We start from the raw sequence: 18,283 nt of genomic DNA, 5'->3' as shown, positions 1-18,283 counted from the left end.
ACGGCCAACCTCGAAGCAGTCTCTAGGCAACCGTAATCAATATTCGTGTAGCTAGATATCAAACAAAGATCCCGGAAGACTCGAGCGGAAGTACAACAGGCATTCATCGCGCATAAGTCGACCATGGCACTGATTGTCGACTCGTCAAGCAACGGAGCGAATCTATCCGCCACAGCCGGCGGAAAGGCGACGAACATGTGGCGCTTGAGCCAGTTCGCTTTCTGCAACGTCCCGCCGTGGTTTTGCGTCACGACACACGCGTTCGACGCGTTCGTCGAAGTAATAACAAAGAGTCCGAACTTCCTATCGCCCTAAAACGCAGCCCGGTCTCGCAGAAAAGCGATCTCCAATCGCTTCTACGCGTCGACGACGATCTCGAACGCGCGGCGACGGCCGTCGAGGCGGCGTTCGAATCGTCGCCGCTTCCCGACGCGCTCGAAAGCGAAATCGCGTCGCGTCTCGATCGCAGTCCCTTCGTCGATCATTTCGTCGCCGTTCGATCGAGCGGAACCGATGAAGACAGCGCCGCGCACTCGTTCGCCGGTCAATTCGAGACGTATCTCTTTCAGCGCGGCGCCGAACAAGTGCGCGGCGCCGTGCGACGTTGCTGGGCTTCGTGCTTCTCGGCGCGCGTCATGCAGCATCGAAAGGATTGCGGATTGCCGTTGGCTGGCGTCAAAATGGCCGTCGTCGTTCAGGTGAGGGGAAAAAAATGAAGTGAAAATGCCGATGACTGGTTTTTTGCAGGTCATGGTCAATTCGGAATACAGCGGCGTCGCCTTCTCGAGACATCCGCTGAAGCCCATGTCGTCGAATAGTTCGTATGTTGAAGCCGTTTACGGACTGGGGGAGGGTCTCGTCGGCGGCGAACTGTCATCAGACAGCTACGAGGTGAATAGGAGGCTGGATTTTAGAAATTTATGCATGTCGTCTTCGTTATTTTTAGGTCAATCGCGATACTCTTAAAGTCACAAAGACGCTTATTGAGAAAGATTATCAATTCTTGCAGGCTCAAGGCGGAGGAGTTGAAAAGGTATGCGCGAATTGAGAGAGAGAGAGAGCCTTTTCGGAAAAAGAGAACTTGGCTCATATTAGGCTCCTGTTGCCGCGGATAAAAAAGAGAAATCCGTATTGACTGACGAACAAGCAGTTGAAATCTGTCAACTCATCACAGCTCTCGAACGGGAACTGGGTCGTCCTCAGGACTTTGAGTACGGATTCGAGAAAGGTAACATAGGCATTCATCTGCAGAATCATTATAGTGCATATACATACATACTTCTGTAACTGTAAGATCTGTTTTGGACACCCAGTGTTTTCTAGGCGTTCTCTATTGTCTGCAAACGAGGCCCATTGTGACCCTTCCACCTTCGTGCTTCTTCAATCTGTCTGCAGTCGGATCTTTGCCCACTCTGTGGGACAATTCCAACATTGTGGAGTCGTACAGCGGGGTCACAACGCCTCTGACGTTCTCCTTTGCTTCCTACGTATACGGCAGGGCAGTTGCTTTAATTAGTTCAATTTTATGACGTATTTAATTAGTACAATTTTATTTAGGTTTATACTTTGTCTCTCTTGGTTGCTGGCGTTCCCGAGACGGTAGTTAAACGGCACAAGCCGTTTTTGCGAAACATGCTCGGCTACGTTCGCGGGAACATCTACTACAATCTCATGAATTGGTATCGCTGTCTTGCCTGCATTCCCATTGGCAATACGGGTAAGTTCATGGAAACGATGATGGGAGTTAAGCAGGTAAAAGATAATATACACCTCTTTAATTTTATGTCTGCATTTTTTGCTAGAGTCTCGAGGGTGACTTGGAGCAGGAGTTGGGTCGAATTAGCGACACCGCTCCAAAGTATGGCATATGGACAAAGATGAAAGTATGGGCTGGCGTAGCACATAAGAGTACGTTGGTCTTCCCTTTGCCTATCCTCTAATGCTTTATGTGCTAACCTGATGTAGTCTACCGCATTGATGCTCTTGTTGAGGGTTTCTTTGAAAATTTCAATCAGCAATACACGGCAGCCTTAGCAACTGACTTTGAAAAATTGTCGCTGACTGAGCAGATAGAATATTTCAAAAAGTTGTTGACGGTGAGTCTCGCCACTCGCGTTCATTTGTTTATGTTTAGTGGTAATTCGTCTTTTTTAGAACGTTATTGACAGATGGGAGGTACCCGTCATCAATGACACGTACGTCATGCTCTTTTTCGGCATACTGAAGAAGCTCGTCAGCTCTCTTCTCTGCAAGGGCGATGGTGATAAAGTGAGAAAAACAGAAACGAAGCAGTTATCGATGCGACTATGTTGTGCGCTCTGCTTTACGTAGGCTCAGTCACTACAAAATGATCTTCTTTGCGGGCAAGGAGACGTCGAAAGTACAAAGCCGACAAAAATGCTTATGAGCATAGCGCAGTACATTGACACGTCAGGTTAGATGGGGAACTAAGCCCTCAGAATTTCATTTACAATACGACCACTGGGCGGCTCTCTAGGTCCTTCTCTGCGAGAATGGTTCTTGACTGAGAGAGAAGAGCTCACGTATCTCGTCAATCATCAGCTCGGTATTGAGACGGTCAGTGAACCGAGTGGCGGCGACTCGGACGTCTCTCAAGGAAAAGTGCGCGCTCGACGATCGTCAGTTGCCTCGTCGAATCGTCGCACCAACAGCGAGAATGGCGCCGACATTGAAGGACAAAAGGTAGAAGAGATAAAAAGGAGGGAAAAAGAAGTGAAAGACTTTTGCATCGTCAGGTGGAAGTTGCTCATCGCATCAAAACCTTTCTGACCTTATACGGATTTCGATGTGTTGATGAACTGAAATTGGAGTCGAGCACTTTGCTCGATGATCCGAGTGAGTCGAGTTTGAGACTTCTACTCATTCACAAAAGTATGAACGTTGCGCGTTTAGGTTTCATCTTAGATACGTTGTGTGGATACGTTCGTTCTGGTTCCTATTCGGTTGACGCGATGGAAAAGCGCGAGCACGAAATCAAAACAAACGCGGAAGAAGTCGTATCGAAGTCGTTGCCGTTTTACTACAGGATATTCTTCAATTGGATTCTCTCGCACACCAGAAGAGGTCAGATATAATCAGAGTCATTTAGAGTTTTCAATGAGTGTTCTAGCCGTGAAGCACCGTGAAAATTTGCGCTTCTCCCGCACGAAACTGTGGGGTATCATCCGTTCGCTATTCCGTGCGATTGGATTGAATTTGAAAAAACTGGGACTAACGGATGACAAGGGGGTACGCATCAAGAAATTGAGTGATAGATAGATAGATAGATAGATGAAGTTTATTTAGGATATCTTCTATTTGACTCTCGATGAACTGTATGCGTTCAACGATGGTCGATCTGTAACCAACAACCTTCGTCGTCTTGTCGCTATTCGTCGAGAGGAAATTGACGAATACAGAAAGGTACATTCAATGCACGCGCAAGCATTGCAGGGCTGAGCGCTGTTTTTAGTCCCTTCCTCCTCCTGAGCGATTTCTGACACGCGGAGCAGCTGGCTGCTACATGGGTTTTCCGGCCATACTTGAAGATCTTGATCTTCTCAAAGAACACGAGGTTGCTAGCATTTTTGACTTGCTTTTTTTAGACTACGCTTTCTCCTATTTACTCCCAAGGCTCAAGCTTCGTCTGATCCAAACGTTCTGATGGGAACCGCTTGCTGTCCGGGCGTGATTCAAGGCAAAGTTCGCGTTGTGAAGAGCATTGACGAAGCGCGTGGAATGAACGGCGAGATTCTGGTGACGGCGAGGACTGATCCCGGCTGGGTTCCTCTCTATCCCGTTTGCTCAGGATTGCTGATTGAAAGGGGAAGGTATGAGTTATAGACTCATAGCACCACTAGTAGGACTTTGTTTTGTTCTCGTTAGCCTCCTTTCGCATTCTGCTGTTGTAGCGAGGGAGCTGGGTTTGCCGACAGTGGTCGGCGTGTCTGGTGGTTTGATGAAACGATTGAAAGTAGAAATAATTAGTTAATAATGATGTATGGCTCTACTACATAAACTATTGTGTTTAGACGGGAATGACAGTGCACGTGGACGCTGGAAAAGTAAGAGCGTATAAAGCCCCCTTTTAATTAAAATGAAAGTTTGATTTTGTAGGGCAAAATCACAATCTTGGAAAAGGAAAAGGAGAATGGCGATGACGACGACGAGGAGAAGAAAGAAGAAGTGGACGAGTAAAAAGGAAAATGTATTCCCAGTGAACGTGTTATCGCAAAAAGAATACTCAAATCGACCTTAGTGCAACGCCGTTAGTTAATCGCCGTGCTTTTTGTATTTTCGCAGCAGGAGAAGTGACGGGAATCCGAACAGAAGCGTCTGAGCGGCCCATTTGCACGCCGCGCCAACACTCAGTCCCTTTCCCCTGCAGAGACACTACTTATAGAAAACAACGAAGACGACTTTGAACAGGCAGTTCGTCTACCGAGCAATAAAGTATGCCGCCAATGCTTCGAATAGGTGAACAACAACTGCGCCATAAAATCTGAATTATTATTATTATTATTAATAATCATAAATGAGAGTGTAGAACGTCGCTACCCGTAGCGGAAGAGAGTCGGATAATGTTGAAGCATATATTTAGCTACAAATCCGAGTCCTGGAATGGAGTATGGAAAGTAGCCGGGTGCAAGAGCGGCAATCTGTGAGATGAAGGCAGTTGGTGGAGATGTAGGCTACGTGTATGAACAACGTACCCCGTACAAGAACATGCCCAGTGCAAGCACCCACCAGACGAAGCCTACGAACTCGAAGTAAGCGTCATTCGACATTACGTACGGGAGCGCTGACACGTGATCGCAACAATGGCTGAAGGTTCGTCGACGACGTTCCGTCTGATGACGTTCAATATTCACGGTTGGGAGGACGAGAAATATCGCTGCAACTTCGACCGAGTCGTCGATTGCGTTCGAACGTGGAAACCCGACGTTTTGGGACTCAACGAGGTTGAAACCGACGCTCTCCACCGATTCCATTGTCCATTGCTCGTATGTACAGGTCACTCGATGCAGAACGCAACATCCTGGACACCCAAATTGCGTCATCGAGGCGTTTGCCGAAAAACTGACATTTTTCAAGGATTGGACACACGGAGATTCCGGTGATGGATATTTAGGAAATGCATTGCTCTCATCGTAAGACAAGCGTTTTTGTTTGCAAATTACCTTCCAACTCGCTTAGCTCCAAGTTTTCCTCGAAAGAAACTCTTCCTCTGCAGGAACTCCGTTGTGCTATTTTTGGCGAATTGGCTGACATTGTCGTCGTTGTGGTGAGCTGGACACTTGGATTTGGTTTTATAGATCACGCTGAAGATCTCTTTTTGTGCTAAGACACATCTTGATCACATGTCGGAAGAGTTGCGTCTTCTTCAGGCAGGCAAGTTGCTGGAGCGGTGTAAACAGCTCAAAAAACCGCATATACTAATGGGAGATTTCAACTCGCTCACCAGATCCGACTATGATGAGTAAATAGGCATTGAGAGTCTGTCTAGTCTTTGTTTTGCTTCAATTTTCTCTTTTTGCTTAGTGACGAATGGGAAGACCTGATAGAAGAGAGGAAGAGTCGTCGCTGGGAACTACCTGAGCACAAGGTGACAAAGGTTAGCGTTGAAGGATAAGATTATATACGTTAAAGAATTGGTTTTAGCTTTTGACTAAATCAGGGTATCGGGATGCTTGGACCGTAGCAGGACGACCAGAGAAACGATTCACGGCACATGTTAGAAGTCCAAAGTACGACACTCGTTCACTTCCTACGACTCAAATCAATTGCCTGATGTTTAGGTATGGCATTGACTATTTTTGGCTATCAAGCAAGTGGAAAGGCAAAGTGAAAAACTGTCAAATCGTTCAGAACAACGCATCGGATCACTTTCCACTCATCTTGGACATAGAAATGTAACGTAAGGTAGAAACATAAATAGATTTTATACGGGGCAGCTGGTTTAAATTGCACTATACAGTATATCCCTCAATAAAATGTTTTAGCTTTAGTTAATGACCGCAACGTATTAATTAATTCAATCACACTAATGAGCATGCGCAAAATACCAAACGAACAACAGCGAAGGATGGCCGAGACAAACGACGTCTACTGCATTTGCCGTCAGCCGTACAATCCGTCTCGATTCATGATCGAGTGCGGCGTTTGTCGCGACTGGTTTCACGGCAGGTGAGCAAGCGGATTTTCCGATTCGCCCAAACGACTCGACTCTCGACTCTCTCTCTCCCTCCCCAGCTGCGTCAACGTTCTCGAACACGAAGCGGACGACATCGACGACTATCACTGCCCCACGTGCGCGCGTTTGCACGGACCGACCACGAGTAAAAGAACGACAAAAGCCGGCCGCCGGCAGTCGTCGATAACAGGCGTTTTCTCCCCTTTTTTTCCCTAGTGAAACGGCACGTGAATTGGCACCGACACAATTCCTACGATTCGTCTCAATCGTCGAAGGTAAGAAAGAAAAAAAGACGACACTGACTCGGAAAATATCGTGCATCCCAAGGCCGTGCAAAGTGGCACGAGCGTATTCGTGCGTCAATTATTGACGAAGAAGTTCTCCAAGTAAGATCTCGACATTTTCCTCCTGCATCGTATCATATAATAACGCTAAAGAGCCGATCCTATTTTACTTCGTCTTCCCGGCTCGTCGGTCACCGCATCTCACTTCGATCGTCACGGCTTCTCCCAACCTATTCTTGTCGACAATCTGCATGGATTGGGACTCGTCGTGCCACCGGCCACGTGGTCTGTAGCTGATATAGAAAAACTCGTTGGTACGGAAAGACGTCGAGTGTCGGCCCATTGAAGCATTGTCTTTATGTTAGGGTCCGATATGATATTGGACGTAATTGATGTTAGCAAACAGGTTAATTAATTAATTAATTAATTAATTAATTAATTCTTAATTAGGAGCTTCCTTTTTATTAATTTGATTACGTTTGCGTTATAATAGCAAGATTTTAAGATGACCATGCGTCAGTGGACGGAGTACTATACCAGTCCGAGTCCAAAGAAGACCTTCAATGTGATCAGCTTGGAATTCAGTCAAACATCGTATGAAGATGCGATAAGAAAAAGAGAAGAGATGTTGAGACTTTTTTCTTAGTTTGTCGCATTACGTAATAGCTCCTGAGTGCGTGCGAGAGCTCGATTGGCTTGATCTCTATTGGCCGCAAAATCCCGAAGACTCGTAAGTTCTCTGAATAAATTAAAAGTGAGGGAAACTCTATTTTCTGTAGTCTGCACATTCGGCCAGCTGTCCAAAAGTACTGTCTCATGAGCGTCGCCGGCTCGTATACGGATTTCCACTTGGATTTTGGCGGGACAAGCGTTTGGTATCATATAGTTAAAGTTAGACCGTTTTAGCCGCGTTTTTCTTTCACTTGCAAAGCGCATCATTTTAGGGCGAAAAGGTTTTCTATTTGATACAGCCTACTCCAAGAAATTTGGCCGCTTTTGAAAAATGGGCCAAACTGCCATCATCCAGTGAAATCTTTTTTGGCGAGATGGCGGATTGGTGCTACAAGTGTCACTTGAAGGCCGGCCAAACGCTCTTTATACCAACAGGCAAAGACAATAATGATCTTGAGCTCGTTCTCTGCTATTTCTTATGTTGTCTTTTAGGCTGGATTCATGCTGTTCTCACTCCCGTTGATTCGCTTGTCTTTGGTGGCAACTTCCTACACCGATACAATATTGGCTTACAGTTAAAGTATGAAAGGCAGATAGATAGAGGCGTGGGGGCAGCATTCACTTTTTTTATTGTTGTTGTTAAATCTGGGCCACTTTCTCTCTTCTAGAATCTATGAGATGGAGCAGAGGTTACAGATGCCAAATCGATTTCGTCATCCAAGCTACGAGACCCTTCACTGGTACGCGGCGCAACATCTACTAGAGGACATAAAAGGTCTGAAGGAATAATAGCCCGTTCGCACTCGAGACTTCAAGTCCCCAATGCGAACGGGCTATAAGTTGGAAACGGCTGACATATTCATAGGGTTTCACGAGAGCGAGGAACCGATTCCGTCGTACCTAAGCACTGGTATGAAAGTCTTGGCGGAGACTTTGCAGCTCTGGCTCAAGACCGACGGTCCGGTTAGTCGATTTGGAGCTATGTGCTCTGGGGTTTGCGAGAGCTTTTTTGGGTTCTAGAACGCTCATGAGCATCGGAGTCAAGTTCCCGACTCCGTTGTTCCTAATCTACTGGTTAGGGACATTCAACGTGTGTTGAAAGCTAAAGCGAGTCAAGTAGGTTGACTGTATACTCGTTTTGCGTTTAAAATCGACGTTGTATTTGGCTAGACGTCTCCTAATAAATCAAATAAGCGTAGTCCGCTTAAATTGACCATTCCAAAGTCTCTCACTCAAGGCCTGGCAACGAGCTTGGACTCAGATCTAATGCCAAAGAAACAGAAGGCGAATTCTTCTTCGTCTTCGTCGTCTATGAAACCGAAAATGACAAATGGAAAAATTGCCAGGTATGACATCATTAGCAGATGTCACACAGTCACAGGGAGCTTGACGGATTCTCTCAAGAAAACACGCCAAAGCGGAGCCAGCACCTACATCTGTAGAGCACAAGCCTCTGACTCTAAAGCTTTCTGGTATTCTATACACTTACAGCGCAGGCTTCACATAGACTAAACGAAATTCGCTCTTTTTTTAGTGAGCGGTTCATCAGCTAGCATCGTCCATTCATCGAGTGCTCCCGGCAAAAAGAAGAAGAGGGCTTCGACAATATTAGAGAGCAATCAGGACTACAGTTAGTAGAAAACGTCTTTTGTTATCCAGTTGGAGACGCGTGTTTTCTCCCCCAGTTTACTCAGGTGACGATGAGGAGGGGAACTCGCAGCCGGACGCTCTTCTGAGCGATCATGTGTGGGAACCCAAAGAGGAAACTGGTCAGAGTTATCCACGTACGGTACAACGCGCGGAATTGATGAAATGATCTTTTTTCTCAGTGAAACAGCCAAACGCAACGCCAAGCAAATCAACCGCAAAAAAACGTCCGGCCAAACCACGGGGCGACTCTTATATTCCATCCACCAAGCAGCCATCATCATCATCATCAGGTGTGTATGGGTTTGAGTTAGTGGGGATAGTCGGTCTAACGTTTATGGTACTCAGCTGACCAACGAAAGAGGCCAAAGAAAGGACATGCGACATCCAGACAGCGTCTGGGTAAGATCCTTAAAATTGATAAATCAGGTTGGAGGTTTTAATGAGAGAACGATGTTGATACTGTCAGTAGGCCAGAGCCTCCTATGTGCATGCAATTGATCCCCTCCTCCCCTCCTTTCTATTCTAACAATAAGTGCCCTAGCTCTATTTTTTGTGTAGAATAATTCTAGACTTGATACTTCCCAGGCTGTGTTTGCAAGTGCTTTAATTGAAAATCAAAATTTAAATCGCAGCACCCCGTTGCAATCCACAAAAAAAACAACCAACAATCCATTCTATTCAGACATGCGTCCCTTCATGCTGTTAGCGTACCACCAGATCAGAAGGAACGTCACCAAGGCAATAAACTCCGTCTGAACAATAAATCCAGGTCGGGCGGCACCCTAGAAACAAACGAAATTAAAAAATTCGTATAACGGGAAAGGGCCTGACCTTGTGATTGATATCCACTCTGAACACAGGTTTGACTGAGTCAGCGGACTGTCCGCTACGAATGGCCTAGAAAAATTCACTTACAAGATAAAAACAGGAGTTTTGCTTTTTTTTCACTTTTCTTAGAGCCGCGTAACCCTCCTCGTCGTAAATCCTGACCGGATAAATGCCGGCTTTGGCTTCGGTATGCGGCGCTGACCAGCTAACCTAAACGAAGCCTCGTCGCCGTCGCCCCACCGAAATTTCGCGGCCTTCTCACTTGGAATTTCGTTTCCGATGCTCGTACGACGGGAATGTGATCGCCGCTTACGTCGGCGTGCAAGAAGAGCGCCTACACGAAAGAAAGGTTTGTGTGTGTGTGTGGTGTTCTCGGGTCCTCTACCTTGGGGTCCCCTCCCGTCCCGCACGCGACTTCGAAGTCGGCGACGAATACTGTGTCGCTCGACATGATAAGTTCGGTCGTTGAATAGGTGGAAAATTGCGCCTTGGCGTTGGGACACTGTTGGGCGCTTTGACCTGATGCGAAACGCCGCACGTTACGTCGGTGAGAGTGTGTTAAAAAGATGGAGAACGTTACCGTTTGATAGAGCGGTTAGTAGCAGTGCTAGGAGACAGGACGAAAGAAGGACCATGTTTTGCCTATACGGGGAAACGAGTGACGTTAGAAGTGGGAGAACACGTGACGTAAATTCTGTACTTCCGCCATATTGTGTCCTCAGAATGACTCACGCGGCGCTTTCCGAAGACGAATTCGGGCGTCTTCAGGTTAGACATCTTTCGAACGTATTTCTACATCAAGCTGGTGCTGCAGAATCAGCTAATCGAGCTAAAAACGGCAAATTACGGGCACGAAGAACAAGCGAGAAGAACGTCAGCCGGTAAAACGCAATCCAGACGCACGATAAAAAGCGCCTACAGTTTCTTTATCTCATTCAGAACTCGCCAGTTTACGTCAGAAAGTCGGCCATTTGGAGAAAGACTTGGAAAAGGCGAACAAGGCAAGTAGAACGTAAACGACTTTAGATCTTCGCCTTCAAATCAAATCACCACTTTCTCGAATCGCAAGAACTCCATTCGCACTGCGCTCGCAAATTTGGTCAAAAAAAAATTCAGTCATTTTCACGCTCACACTCACTCAGACTTAGAGTTCCTAAACATGCATTATTCATTGGTGACTTGATTGGAAATCGAAGCTAAGGTCGCTTGCATTGTTATCGGGTCTTGTGAACGATGTTTAGATCATTGGCAAGAGCAAGAAGGCCAAGGTAAGGAAAATAGGAGGTTTCAACTTTGAGCTACAAATCAATGACATGTGGGCGTGACAGGATGTTGCAGCTATTGTGGAGGAAAGCGAAGGACTGCAGAGAAAACTTCACGTGAGATCCTTTTTGGGAAGACTACTCTGCTTGGCGTAGTCACGCCGTTGGATTGTAGCATCTTGAGGAGGAGTACCAATTGCAGAACAAGACTCTGATGGAAGAGCTGTCAAGAGTATGAAATTTCAATAGGATTTCTACTAAAAAGCCTTATCTTGGCGCTTCTCAGCTTTCTCAAGAAAACGAATCTCTCCGAGGAAAGTGTAGCAAAGAGACTACGGAAAGCAAGGGAGACGATGACAAGGAGAAAGACAGCTCTGCGTCTGCCGGGCTGGAAGGAGAAGTCCAATGGCTCAAAGCTGTTAACAAAACGCTCGAGAAAACACTGCAAAGTACAGGGCAGACTATTAGTGATAGCCGAAACATAAGGCTCGCTTCGTAGGCACTAAGGAGAAGTACGAGAGTCAGATAGCAGATCTCAAAAAGTCATTCGGGTATGACACAAACGATGACAGTAGACAACGAGAAGACATTGAAATGTTTAGCCTTCGCGGACGTCCATCACCTCTTATTGCAAGACATGCCGCCAAAACGTTAGTGAACGAGAGACGAGACGAGAAATAATTTCAGTATCAATGTCTCTTGTAGTAGTGCAGAGGCAGACGGCGTTGCGATGAGCGGCTTGGTTGCTTCTCCTTCCGACGAAGAAGTAAAGGACGTCGCTGATGAAGGAAAGACCGAAGAGGAGGAGGCGACAACGGCTACGTATCAAGAGGAAATCGATTTGGTGAATAGTCCGTGAACGTTTTGTTTGAGTTTTGTCAATTGTTGTGCTTGTAGTTGACTCAGGAGAACGAATCGTTGAAGAAGCAAGTGGAGGAGAAAGACGGTCGGTTCTTTCGCTCGTGTGTCAAACGATGGCGAGACTTTGTTCTGCAGACCTCCAGTTGAAATTGGATACGTTGGAAGAGGAGAGGCGGCTATCTCAAGCGAATCACGTCAGTTACTTCTAAAGAACTGACGTATCGTTTACTCGATTAATTATAGGAGAAAAATGACAAGCAAATCAATTCTCTTCAAGCTGAAATAACGAAGGTGAGTTTCGCCGGATCTTTACGAGTGCTTACCTTGGTAAATGCATTTTCTGCAGCTCAACGAGAAGCTTCGAAAGAAGCAAGAAATGTACGCACGTGAAAGATCAAACGTACTTCATAAAATCCACGTTCTTTGTTTCAAGACTCTTACAAGTGCAAGACGAAAAAGAGAAGCTCTACAGTGAGAGCAAGTAGGTCCTAATGAAGACATTATTATCGAAGAGATTGCTTCAATCTCAATCGAACGTAGAACATCTCTCTCTGATGCCGTTGCAGCTAAAGAAAGAGAGATTCAGGTAAAGGAGGCTGACTCATAGAATCCTCTACCTCACTGGTTTCATAGGTTCTTATAGAACAGGCAGCAAAAGTTCAAGGAGAGCTAGACAAAACAAATCAAGTCCGTACCCAATCACTACACTGAATTACCGTACATAGCCAGTATTTACATGTAGAGTTACCAAGACATGCATCAGCGTAGTCAGAGCGCTATAAGAGAACTTCAATCCTCTCTAGCGGCTGCTCAGAGTCAGGTATGTTTTGGGCTTTTAATTAATAAATAAATAGCGATCTTTTTTTCTTCTTGCAGGCACGTGGCAATACGGAGGAATCGGCTAAGCTCATCACGGAGCTCAGGTATTTTCTTCTGTATGTAGCGAAGTAAACGAAAGTCATTGGTTGACCCGCGCGCAGACAGAAAAACGACGGTCTGTCTCTTGAAGTCGCTTCTGCAAAGGAGGAACTTCAGAAAGCGAAATCGTCTGGGAACGACGCGCATGTGTGCACCGAGTAAACGTCGCGCTATCGCTTCTCTCATCGTTCTGTTTTAGACGAAATCGTCTCAACTGCGGAAGAATATTGAAGATCAGGAGAGAAAAAATGCGTTGTTGCTTCAAGAAAATCACAAGTTGCAAGCTCAGTTGCAGGTTGGAATTGAAAATCATTCCGTAGACACTTCCGCACGTATCTTCTCCAGGAATTAGAGAGGATTCGAAAACAACTAGCGGACGAGCGAGATAATGTAAAAGAAGAAAGGCAGCAGGCTCTGGATCAATTGAGTGACGCCCTTGTGGTACGCTCTTTAGCGCTTTCACGTCCCCCTGCGCGTTCATTGCGTTCTAGTTGGCGGAAAAGCGGAAAGTCATAGCCGATGAAGCGTCTCGTCAACGAGATACGATTGTGGCGGAAAATCAGCAAAAGTTGGACAATATGAAGCGAGAGCACGAGGCACGGAGGCGTAAAAGAACAAAAAACATCAACCAATGCATGTTTTAGGAGGCACTCAGAGAATTGAGAAATAACGTGGAGAAGGAGCGATCGAAATCAGAAGGTCTCGCGTCGCGCGTTAAAAAAATGGAGGCAAGTGAGAAGGAAGCGGCCGAAGTCCGCGCCCGAATCGGTGAAATGGAGCTGGAAATCGAAAAGCTGCAGGTGAGTATCTTGGACGACTCGGAATTAATTCTAATTTAACGCGTTAGAACGACGTGGATCAAGCGAGAAAGGATGGCGAAGACGGCGTTGAAAAAGCGAGGCAGGAAGCGGAAGACGTTCGCCACGAACTGGAATCAATACGCCAAGAAAAAGAAGAAGCGGAAGAGAAATTTTCAGCACAGGAACAGGTAGTGTTACAAAAAAACAATGTGCAATTTGACGTCGTCCTTTCGTTAGGCTCTTGCAGATAAAGACGTCGAGCGTAAATTGGCCGAGAAAAAGTCGGCGGCTTTGGTACGTTACTTTGGCAGTTCATTGGCGCTCGCGAAATCGTTCTCTAGATAAAAGACTTGAAGCGTCAGCTGCAGCTGGAACGAAAACGTTCTGAGAAGATGAAAGAGCAGGTCTCGGAAACGAAAGGAAAGCAGAGTAAGACTCCTCTACAAAACGTACCTCGCCATACATATAAGATTTCGTTTCTTTCCCCAAAAAGGTCTGGATGAACTCTTTGTTCCGCCGAGCTCGACCAGCGACTCTCATAGACCTCCGAGTCGAGAAAGCAGCGCCTCGTCGGCAACGGGTGGTCTGACCCATCCGTCGGTAAGTTCAAATGGCATTATTTATTTATTTATCGAGAGCGCTCACTTTTTCTTGTTTCTAAAAAGAGCGGGTCGTTACCTGACGAGACTACGGATCTCCTCTCGAGGCTGGCGGAAATGCGCGAGGAAAATTGGCGACTCGAAGAAAAGGTTTCACTTCATATGAATAATTAACCAATCTGGCCAGGATGGTCACCTGTTCGTTTTTTATAGGTTGCTCATCTCGAAACGAATGCATCGTCGTTGGCAGAAGACGTGCTACAAAAATCGGCGATAATTCAACAGCACTACATGGATTCCAAGTCAAGAGGTGACTGCAGTACCAAAGTAGTAAGTCGACTATTGCTAAAGGAAGTGTGCCGTGTTTTAGTTAGCGATTGGGCTCATTCTCCGAAGCAGCAGCGATCTGCTTCCCAACGTATGCTTTCGAGTCTCATGTCGCCGTTCAAGGCTGCAAAAGGAGGTGGACTCCACGATCAGCAGAACTTGAAAGAAGCCGTTTTCAAGCTGCAGCGAGTCGTCGAGGAAACGCTGATGAAGAATATTCACTTGCATCAGGTACGAGTATGACTGGCAGGGGATAAATTCATCATATTCGTTGGGTTTTTGTCTTTTATAGAATATTGACATGCTAGTTGGAGAAGTAGCCAAGCTGCAAGAGGAAAACAACAAATTGTTGGCCGGATTAGGAAGCAGCGATAGTAAAAACTGATTGCCAGACGTACTACATGACATTGATAGCAGGGTTCCGCTTTTACCTGTTCTTTTTCTAATAACGTTGTCCACTGAACTCTGCGCGGCGTACGGTTGATTTTGTGAACAGGCAGTACTAAGAATGTTTTACTTAGAAGGAATTCGTCTTCACAACTTAATTTCAATTTCTGGTCCCGGCCTGCGGTGGAACAAAATGAACTGCCGGCGCCGAAACGTCGGTCGTCGACGATCTCGACAAAGAAGTCAAGGGGGTCTCGTCTCAAATGATCTTTTCGTGGAGCTAGATAAAACGTCCGCTTACCGCGACGCGAATGAGACCTTCTGCCGTCTTGAATCGCTGCAGTGACAAGCGGCAAGGAAGCTAAGTCGACAAGCAACGACGTTTCGGCGACGATCGGATCGAAATTGCAAGGAAAGGTCACGGTCACGTGGACGAGATAAATGCGCGAGGTAAGATGACAAAGATCGATTCGAGAAACGTTTATTCGAGCAAAAAACGCACATACGAAGACACATGCAACTTATATTAACGAGAAAACGTGAAATTTATCTTGAATATGTCCCGTTCTTCGCGCTCTATCTTCGTTTTCATTCTCTACGAGTTTTCGCCTAGAAAAAAAAAGAGTTTAGCTACTGTAAATCAATCCGTATACGTACCTTTTTGTTGCGTCCGTATTCGCGTTACCCAGGCTACACCGCGGGGAGGTTCGGACGCTTTGTAGCCCAAGGCGGTCCTTCGCCGAAGCGATGGCCACCCTTCCAAAAAGTTTCGGGCAGTTTTGGCTTCATTGGCTCCCTCACTCAGTATCCGCCTGGACGAGCAGTCGGCCCCTAATGCCGAGTCCCCCGGCGCGTCGATACCTGACCACATTGGTAAGCCGAAGCTAAGAACCAGGGCTTTTGAGTTGGAGAGCGGCTGACCACCGTTTGTAGGAGTCAACAATGAAGACAGTGCAATGGAGGAATCGAAGGCTCCTGGGCCGGATCATCCTCGGTCTAATCGCGTCGATCGGGTGAGATAAGTGCCGGCAACCAGGCCATAGATGAACACCCCCCTCCAAGTCGTGCCCGCTCAAGCCTAGCGCGGGCCGTACTTGTTGACGACAATAAGACCTTGGCGATCGTTCTGCCCAGTGCGTAAACCGAGGCCGAAGCCCCCCATCGCCCTGCCTACAGGCTCCGGCACGGAATTTAACCGTGGGCCACGCTGAGTTCCAACTATCCTCTCTTGCCTTCTGTCGAATCTCCCGAGCCAGTCCATCTCAAGGATGAGACGCAGATTGCTCCACGCCGCACCCACCCTCAGCCGCAACTGAAGAAATCGGTGCGCTCGCCGCTTTTTTGAACAGCGCGCCCCACTCATTGACCCAGCGCGCTCATTGGTCCGCTGTGTCACGTGGTCTGACGTACAGCGCTTTCATTGGTTTGACCAAATAGGTGCGAATTCTAAACCGGTTTCAATACCGGTTTGACTATTGATTGCATCATGAAATGACGCAAGTCGCACGTGCGTGACGCTCATGTTCAAAGATGGCGGAGAAGACGGAGAATGCCTCGTGGAAGCCTTTTCCTCTTCTTCACGGTTTTGTCTCTCCTGTAGATTATCGATCGGAGTACGTGCCAGGCAGACTAGCACGTTAGCTGAAAAAATGGCGGATCTGTTGGCTGAATGCGACGTGCGTCCGCTTCCGCGCCTCGTCTACGTCGTTCTCGAGCGTAGCGGGACAGTTGCATGGTTCGAGTGGCCTTTTTAGAGCCTAATGTGCACGATTGATACGTTTTCCGAGTAGGTACGAAGGATCATCGGCGAAAACTAAAGCATCATGTCTCCCCTCCAACTAGTCAACTACAAGACCAACGGACGGCAAACGAGATCAAAGGAGGCTCTGGTTTATGAAGAGCACAATACTCGATGCGGCGGCGGCGTCTCGCCGCTGCATGCTCCGTCGCGGATTTCCCACGAATCGCGATTACGTCTCGAAAGCGTTTGAGTTTTTGCTAGGAGGGTACGTTCACAGTAGCTCAATCCCTTCCCTTAACTATCTCTCCTTTGCATTATAGCCTGTGGATTATGGATCACAGCGTTCAGGACAATTTTTAAAATCGTCCAAGACAATTTTTAAATTGTCCGGGACAATTTTTAAATTCGTCCAAGACAATTTTAATAATCGTCTCTCTTGAGACTGACTGAGCATCTTTGCTTGCACTTTGCAGCCATCGGTTCAAGGTATTGGACGGTCATCACATAGAAAGTGTACCTAAGAAGAGACTGCGTTTGTTGCCGTTCAGTATCATTACCCCACTGACCACCTTCACTACAGACGACCAAGGTGGAACAAGGTGAGGTTGCAGCAAGAGCAGCAGCAGAATCGTGCGGCTTTTCTCTATCTTTTATTAGATGTCTTGACTCTTAACAGCGTTCGCAAGCAGAAAAGTTGTCAGACGACTTTCTTCTCTTTTCGAAGGGACGTCGTCGACTAAAGACCAACTGAACTTCGTTTACAACTTTTTTTGCTTAGCGTAGAGTAGCCGTCCACGTAGAATTTGCGTGTGCACGTCGCGTTGTCCCGGGGTCCTGGGCAAGACCCCGTAATCAAAAAGCGGCCCGTAAAAGACAACAGCGAGGAGGCTGCGATATTTTTATTAAATAAACACGGAAGTAAACCGGAAGTTGCAAAAACAAAAAATGAGCATCCTCCCGGCATCTTCAGGTGAAGGGCCCTTCACCCAGGCCCTCTTTCGGGGAGACAGTAACCCATCTGTCCCGGGGGTGCCTTTATATACCAAGGCACAGGTGGACCGCTATTGTAACCCACCGCGTCTTGCCCAAGTGGGGTGGCAGTTTATCACTCGTGCCACTGGAGTAGGGGATTGAATCCCCTGCGTTTGCGCCGCGTTTAACCTCTCTGGCTCGAGTTGGGCCGGTTTTATTTGGTCACCTCGGGGCCCGGAGGTGAATGGCGACATCGGAAAGCTCTTCATCTGCCTCGTCGGTATGTCCGTGCCTAAGCAAGCAAGCAAGCAAGCAAGCAAGCAAGCAAGCCGATTAATTAAGCAGGATTGCTTGCCCAAGGGGACGGCAGTTTATCACTCATACAGTACTGTACGCAAGAGTAGGGCCGCTCATGGGCCGCTCTTGACGCTCTATCCCTCGGCAGAGGTGCGGCCGCTTGGCTGCGTCTGCCTCAACTACGTAGTGTACACGAAAAAACTATTGACGGGCGGAAAGCAAAATGAATTACCTTGCTATTTCCGGATCGCCGTTCTTCGCGTTAGTTTATAGCAAAGGTTTGAGAAGGGTGCTTTAGGAGGCGGAGAGAAAGCCGTTCCAACTCTTATAGGAATGCGAAGAGTAGATGAGACGAGGATTCGCGTGAGGAAAGCTTCGTAGTCGAGGAATAGGCCAAAGCACCGCTTTACCCGATCTCGTTGAAGTCGAAAGGCATCGGGAACGCTTTAAAATAACATAACGCTACACAGCTGAATTGTTTCACTTCTTTTC

General features: G+C 47.0%; 6 protein-coding genes and 1 long non-coding RNA gene across 7 annotated transcripts; 5 read left to right on the top strand and 2 right to left on the bottom strand.

Moving 5' to 3' along the window:
* The first annotated feature begins 78 nt into the window (after window positions 1-78).
* LOC136186030 (uncharacterized phosphotransferase YvkC-like) lies at window positions 79-4,473 on the top strand. The gene is made up of 21 exons (XM_065973270.1): window positions 79-279; window positions 336-698; window positions 748-891; window positions 947-1,033; window positions 1,096-1,228; window positions 1,324-1,499; window positions 1,558-1,752; window positions 1,803-1,908; window positions 1,966-2,096; window positions 2,155-2,268; window positions 2,332-2,434; window positions 2,498-2,703; window positions 2,757-2,856; window positions 2,914-3,084; window positions 3,131-3,249; window positions 3,307-3,423; window positions 3,473-3,574; window positions 3,634-3,830; window positions 3,886-3,973; window positions 4,032-4,064; window positions 4,117-4,473. Exons 1-21 carry the CDS (start codon window positions 124-126, stop codon window positions 4,195-4,197), a joined length of 2,922 nt encoding a protein of 973 aa, XP_065829342.1. The 5' UTR covers window positions 79-123; the 3' UTR covers window positions 4,198-4,473.
* On the bottom strand, window positions 4,189-4,975 carry LOC136186034 (transmembrane protein 254-like). The gene is made up of 4 exons (XM_065973274.1): window positions 4,713-4,975; window positions 4,558-4,658; window positions 4,442-4,501; window positions 4,189-4,381 (listed from the first exon to the last, which is right to left on the bottom strand). The coding sequence occupies exons 1-4, from the start codon at window positions 4,785-4,787 to the stop codon at window positions 4,273-4,275; spliced, it is 345 nt and encodes a 114-aa protein (XP_065829346.1). The 5' UTR covers window positions 4,788-4,975; the 3' UTR covers window positions 4,189-4,272.
* Window positions 4,796-5,979, top strand: LOC136186033 (uncharacterized). Its single transcript, XM_065973273.1, has 7 exons — window positions 4,796-4,961; window positions 5,014-5,150; window positions 5,197-5,284; window positions 5,346-5,479; window positions 5,542-5,614; window positions 5,662-5,747; window positions 5,799-5,979. Exons 1-7 carry the CDS (start codon window positions 4,821-4,823, stop codon window positions 5,914-5,916), a joined length of 777 nt encoding a protein of 258 aa, XP_065829345.1. The 5' UTR covers window positions 4,796-4,820; the 3' UTR covers window positions 5,917-5,979.
* Window positions 5,980-6,034: 55 nt separating this feature from the next.
* Window positions 6,035-9,430, top strand: LOC136186032 (lysine-specific demethylase 7B-like). Its single transcript, XM_065973272.1, has 20 exons — window positions 6,035-6,186; window positions 6,253-6,338; window positions 6,410-6,468; window positions 6,521-6,579; window positions 6,631-6,791; window positions 6,843-6,883; window positions 6,971-7,071; window positions 7,124-7,207; window positions 7,257-7,368; window positions 7,422-7,584; window positions 7,642-7,729; window positions 7,818-7,924; window positions 8,015-8,112; window positions 8,170-8,265; window positions 8,320-8,495; window positions 8,554-8,621; window positions 8,684-8,779; window positions 8,835-8,918; window positions 8,979-9,089; window positions 9,145-9,430. The coding sequence occupies exons 1-20, from the start codon at window positions 6,047-6,049 to the stop codon at window positions 9,237-9,239; spliced, it is 2,025 nt and encodes a 674-aa protein (XP_065829344.1). The 5' UTR covers window positions 6,035-6,046; the 3' UTR covers window positions 9,240-9,430.
* On the bottom strand, window positions 9,386-10,280 carry LOC136186035 (translocon-associated protein subunit delta-like). The gene is made up of 6 exons (XM_065973275.1): window positions 10,208-10,280; window positions 10,013-10,146; window positions 9,890-9,961; window positions 9,748-9,837; window positions 9,631-9,696; window positions 9,386-9,581 (listed from the first exon to the last, which is right to left on the bottom strand). Exons 1-6 carry the CDS (start codon window positions 10,260-10,262, stop codon window positions 9,474-9,476), a joined length of 525 nt encoding a protein of 174 aa, XP_065829347.1. The 5' UTR covers window positions 10,263-10,280; the 3' UTR covers window positions 9,386-9,473.
* Window positions 10,281-10,283: 3 nt separating this feature from the next.
* Window positions 10,284-14,921, top strand: LOC136186031 (GRIP1-associated protein 1-like). Its single transcript, XM_065973271.1, has 32 exons — window positions 10,284-10,395; window positions 10,442-10,508; window positions 10,567-10,628; window positions 10,869-10,895; window positions 10,956-11,006; window positions 11,065-11,121; window positions 11,176-11,338; window positions 11,389-11,440; window positions 11,492-11,539; window positions 11,595-11,733; window positions 11,787-11,835; window positions 11,886-11,944; window positions 11,994-12,041; window positions 12,097-12,128; window positions 12,184-12,231; window positions 12,291-12,336; window positions 12,384-12,437; window positions 12,493-12,570; window positions 12,627-12,673; window positions 12,731-12,815; window positions 12,868-12,963; window positions 13,014-13,109; window positions 13,160-13,264; window positions 13,313-13,468; window positions 13,516-13,656; window positions 13,706-13,762; window positions 13,810-13,897; window positions 13,962-14,068; window positions 14,134-14,217; window positions 14,281-14,377; window positions 14,438-14,625; window positions 14,687-14,921. Exons 1-32 carry the CDS (start codon window positions 10,351-10,353, stop codon window positions 14,777-14,779), a joined length of 2,565 nt encoding a protein of 854 aa, XP_065829343.1. The 5' UTR covers window positions 10,284-10,350; the 3' UTR covers window positions 14,780-14,921.
* A 1,411-nt stretch (window positions 14,922-16,332) lies between these two features.
* Window positions 16,333-17,435, top strand: LOC136185620 (uncharacterized). Its single transcript, XR_010669586.1, has 3 exons — window positions 16,333-16,516; window positions 16,572-16,787; window positions 16,843-17,435. It is a non-coding gene; the product is annotated as an uncharacterized lncRNA (long non-coding RNA).
* Window positions 17,436-18,283: the final 848 nt, after the last annotated feature.

The sequence above is a fragment of the Oscarella lobularis genome, chromosome 4 (assembly GCF_947507565.1).
Source record: "Oscarella lobularis chromosome 4, ooOscLobu1.1, whole genome shotgun sequence".
NCBI lineage: Eukaryota > Metazoa > Porifera > Homoscleromorpha > Homosclerophorida > Oscarellidae > Oscarella > Oscarella lobularis.
This window is presented reverse-complemented; position numbering and strand designations above follow the sequence as displayed.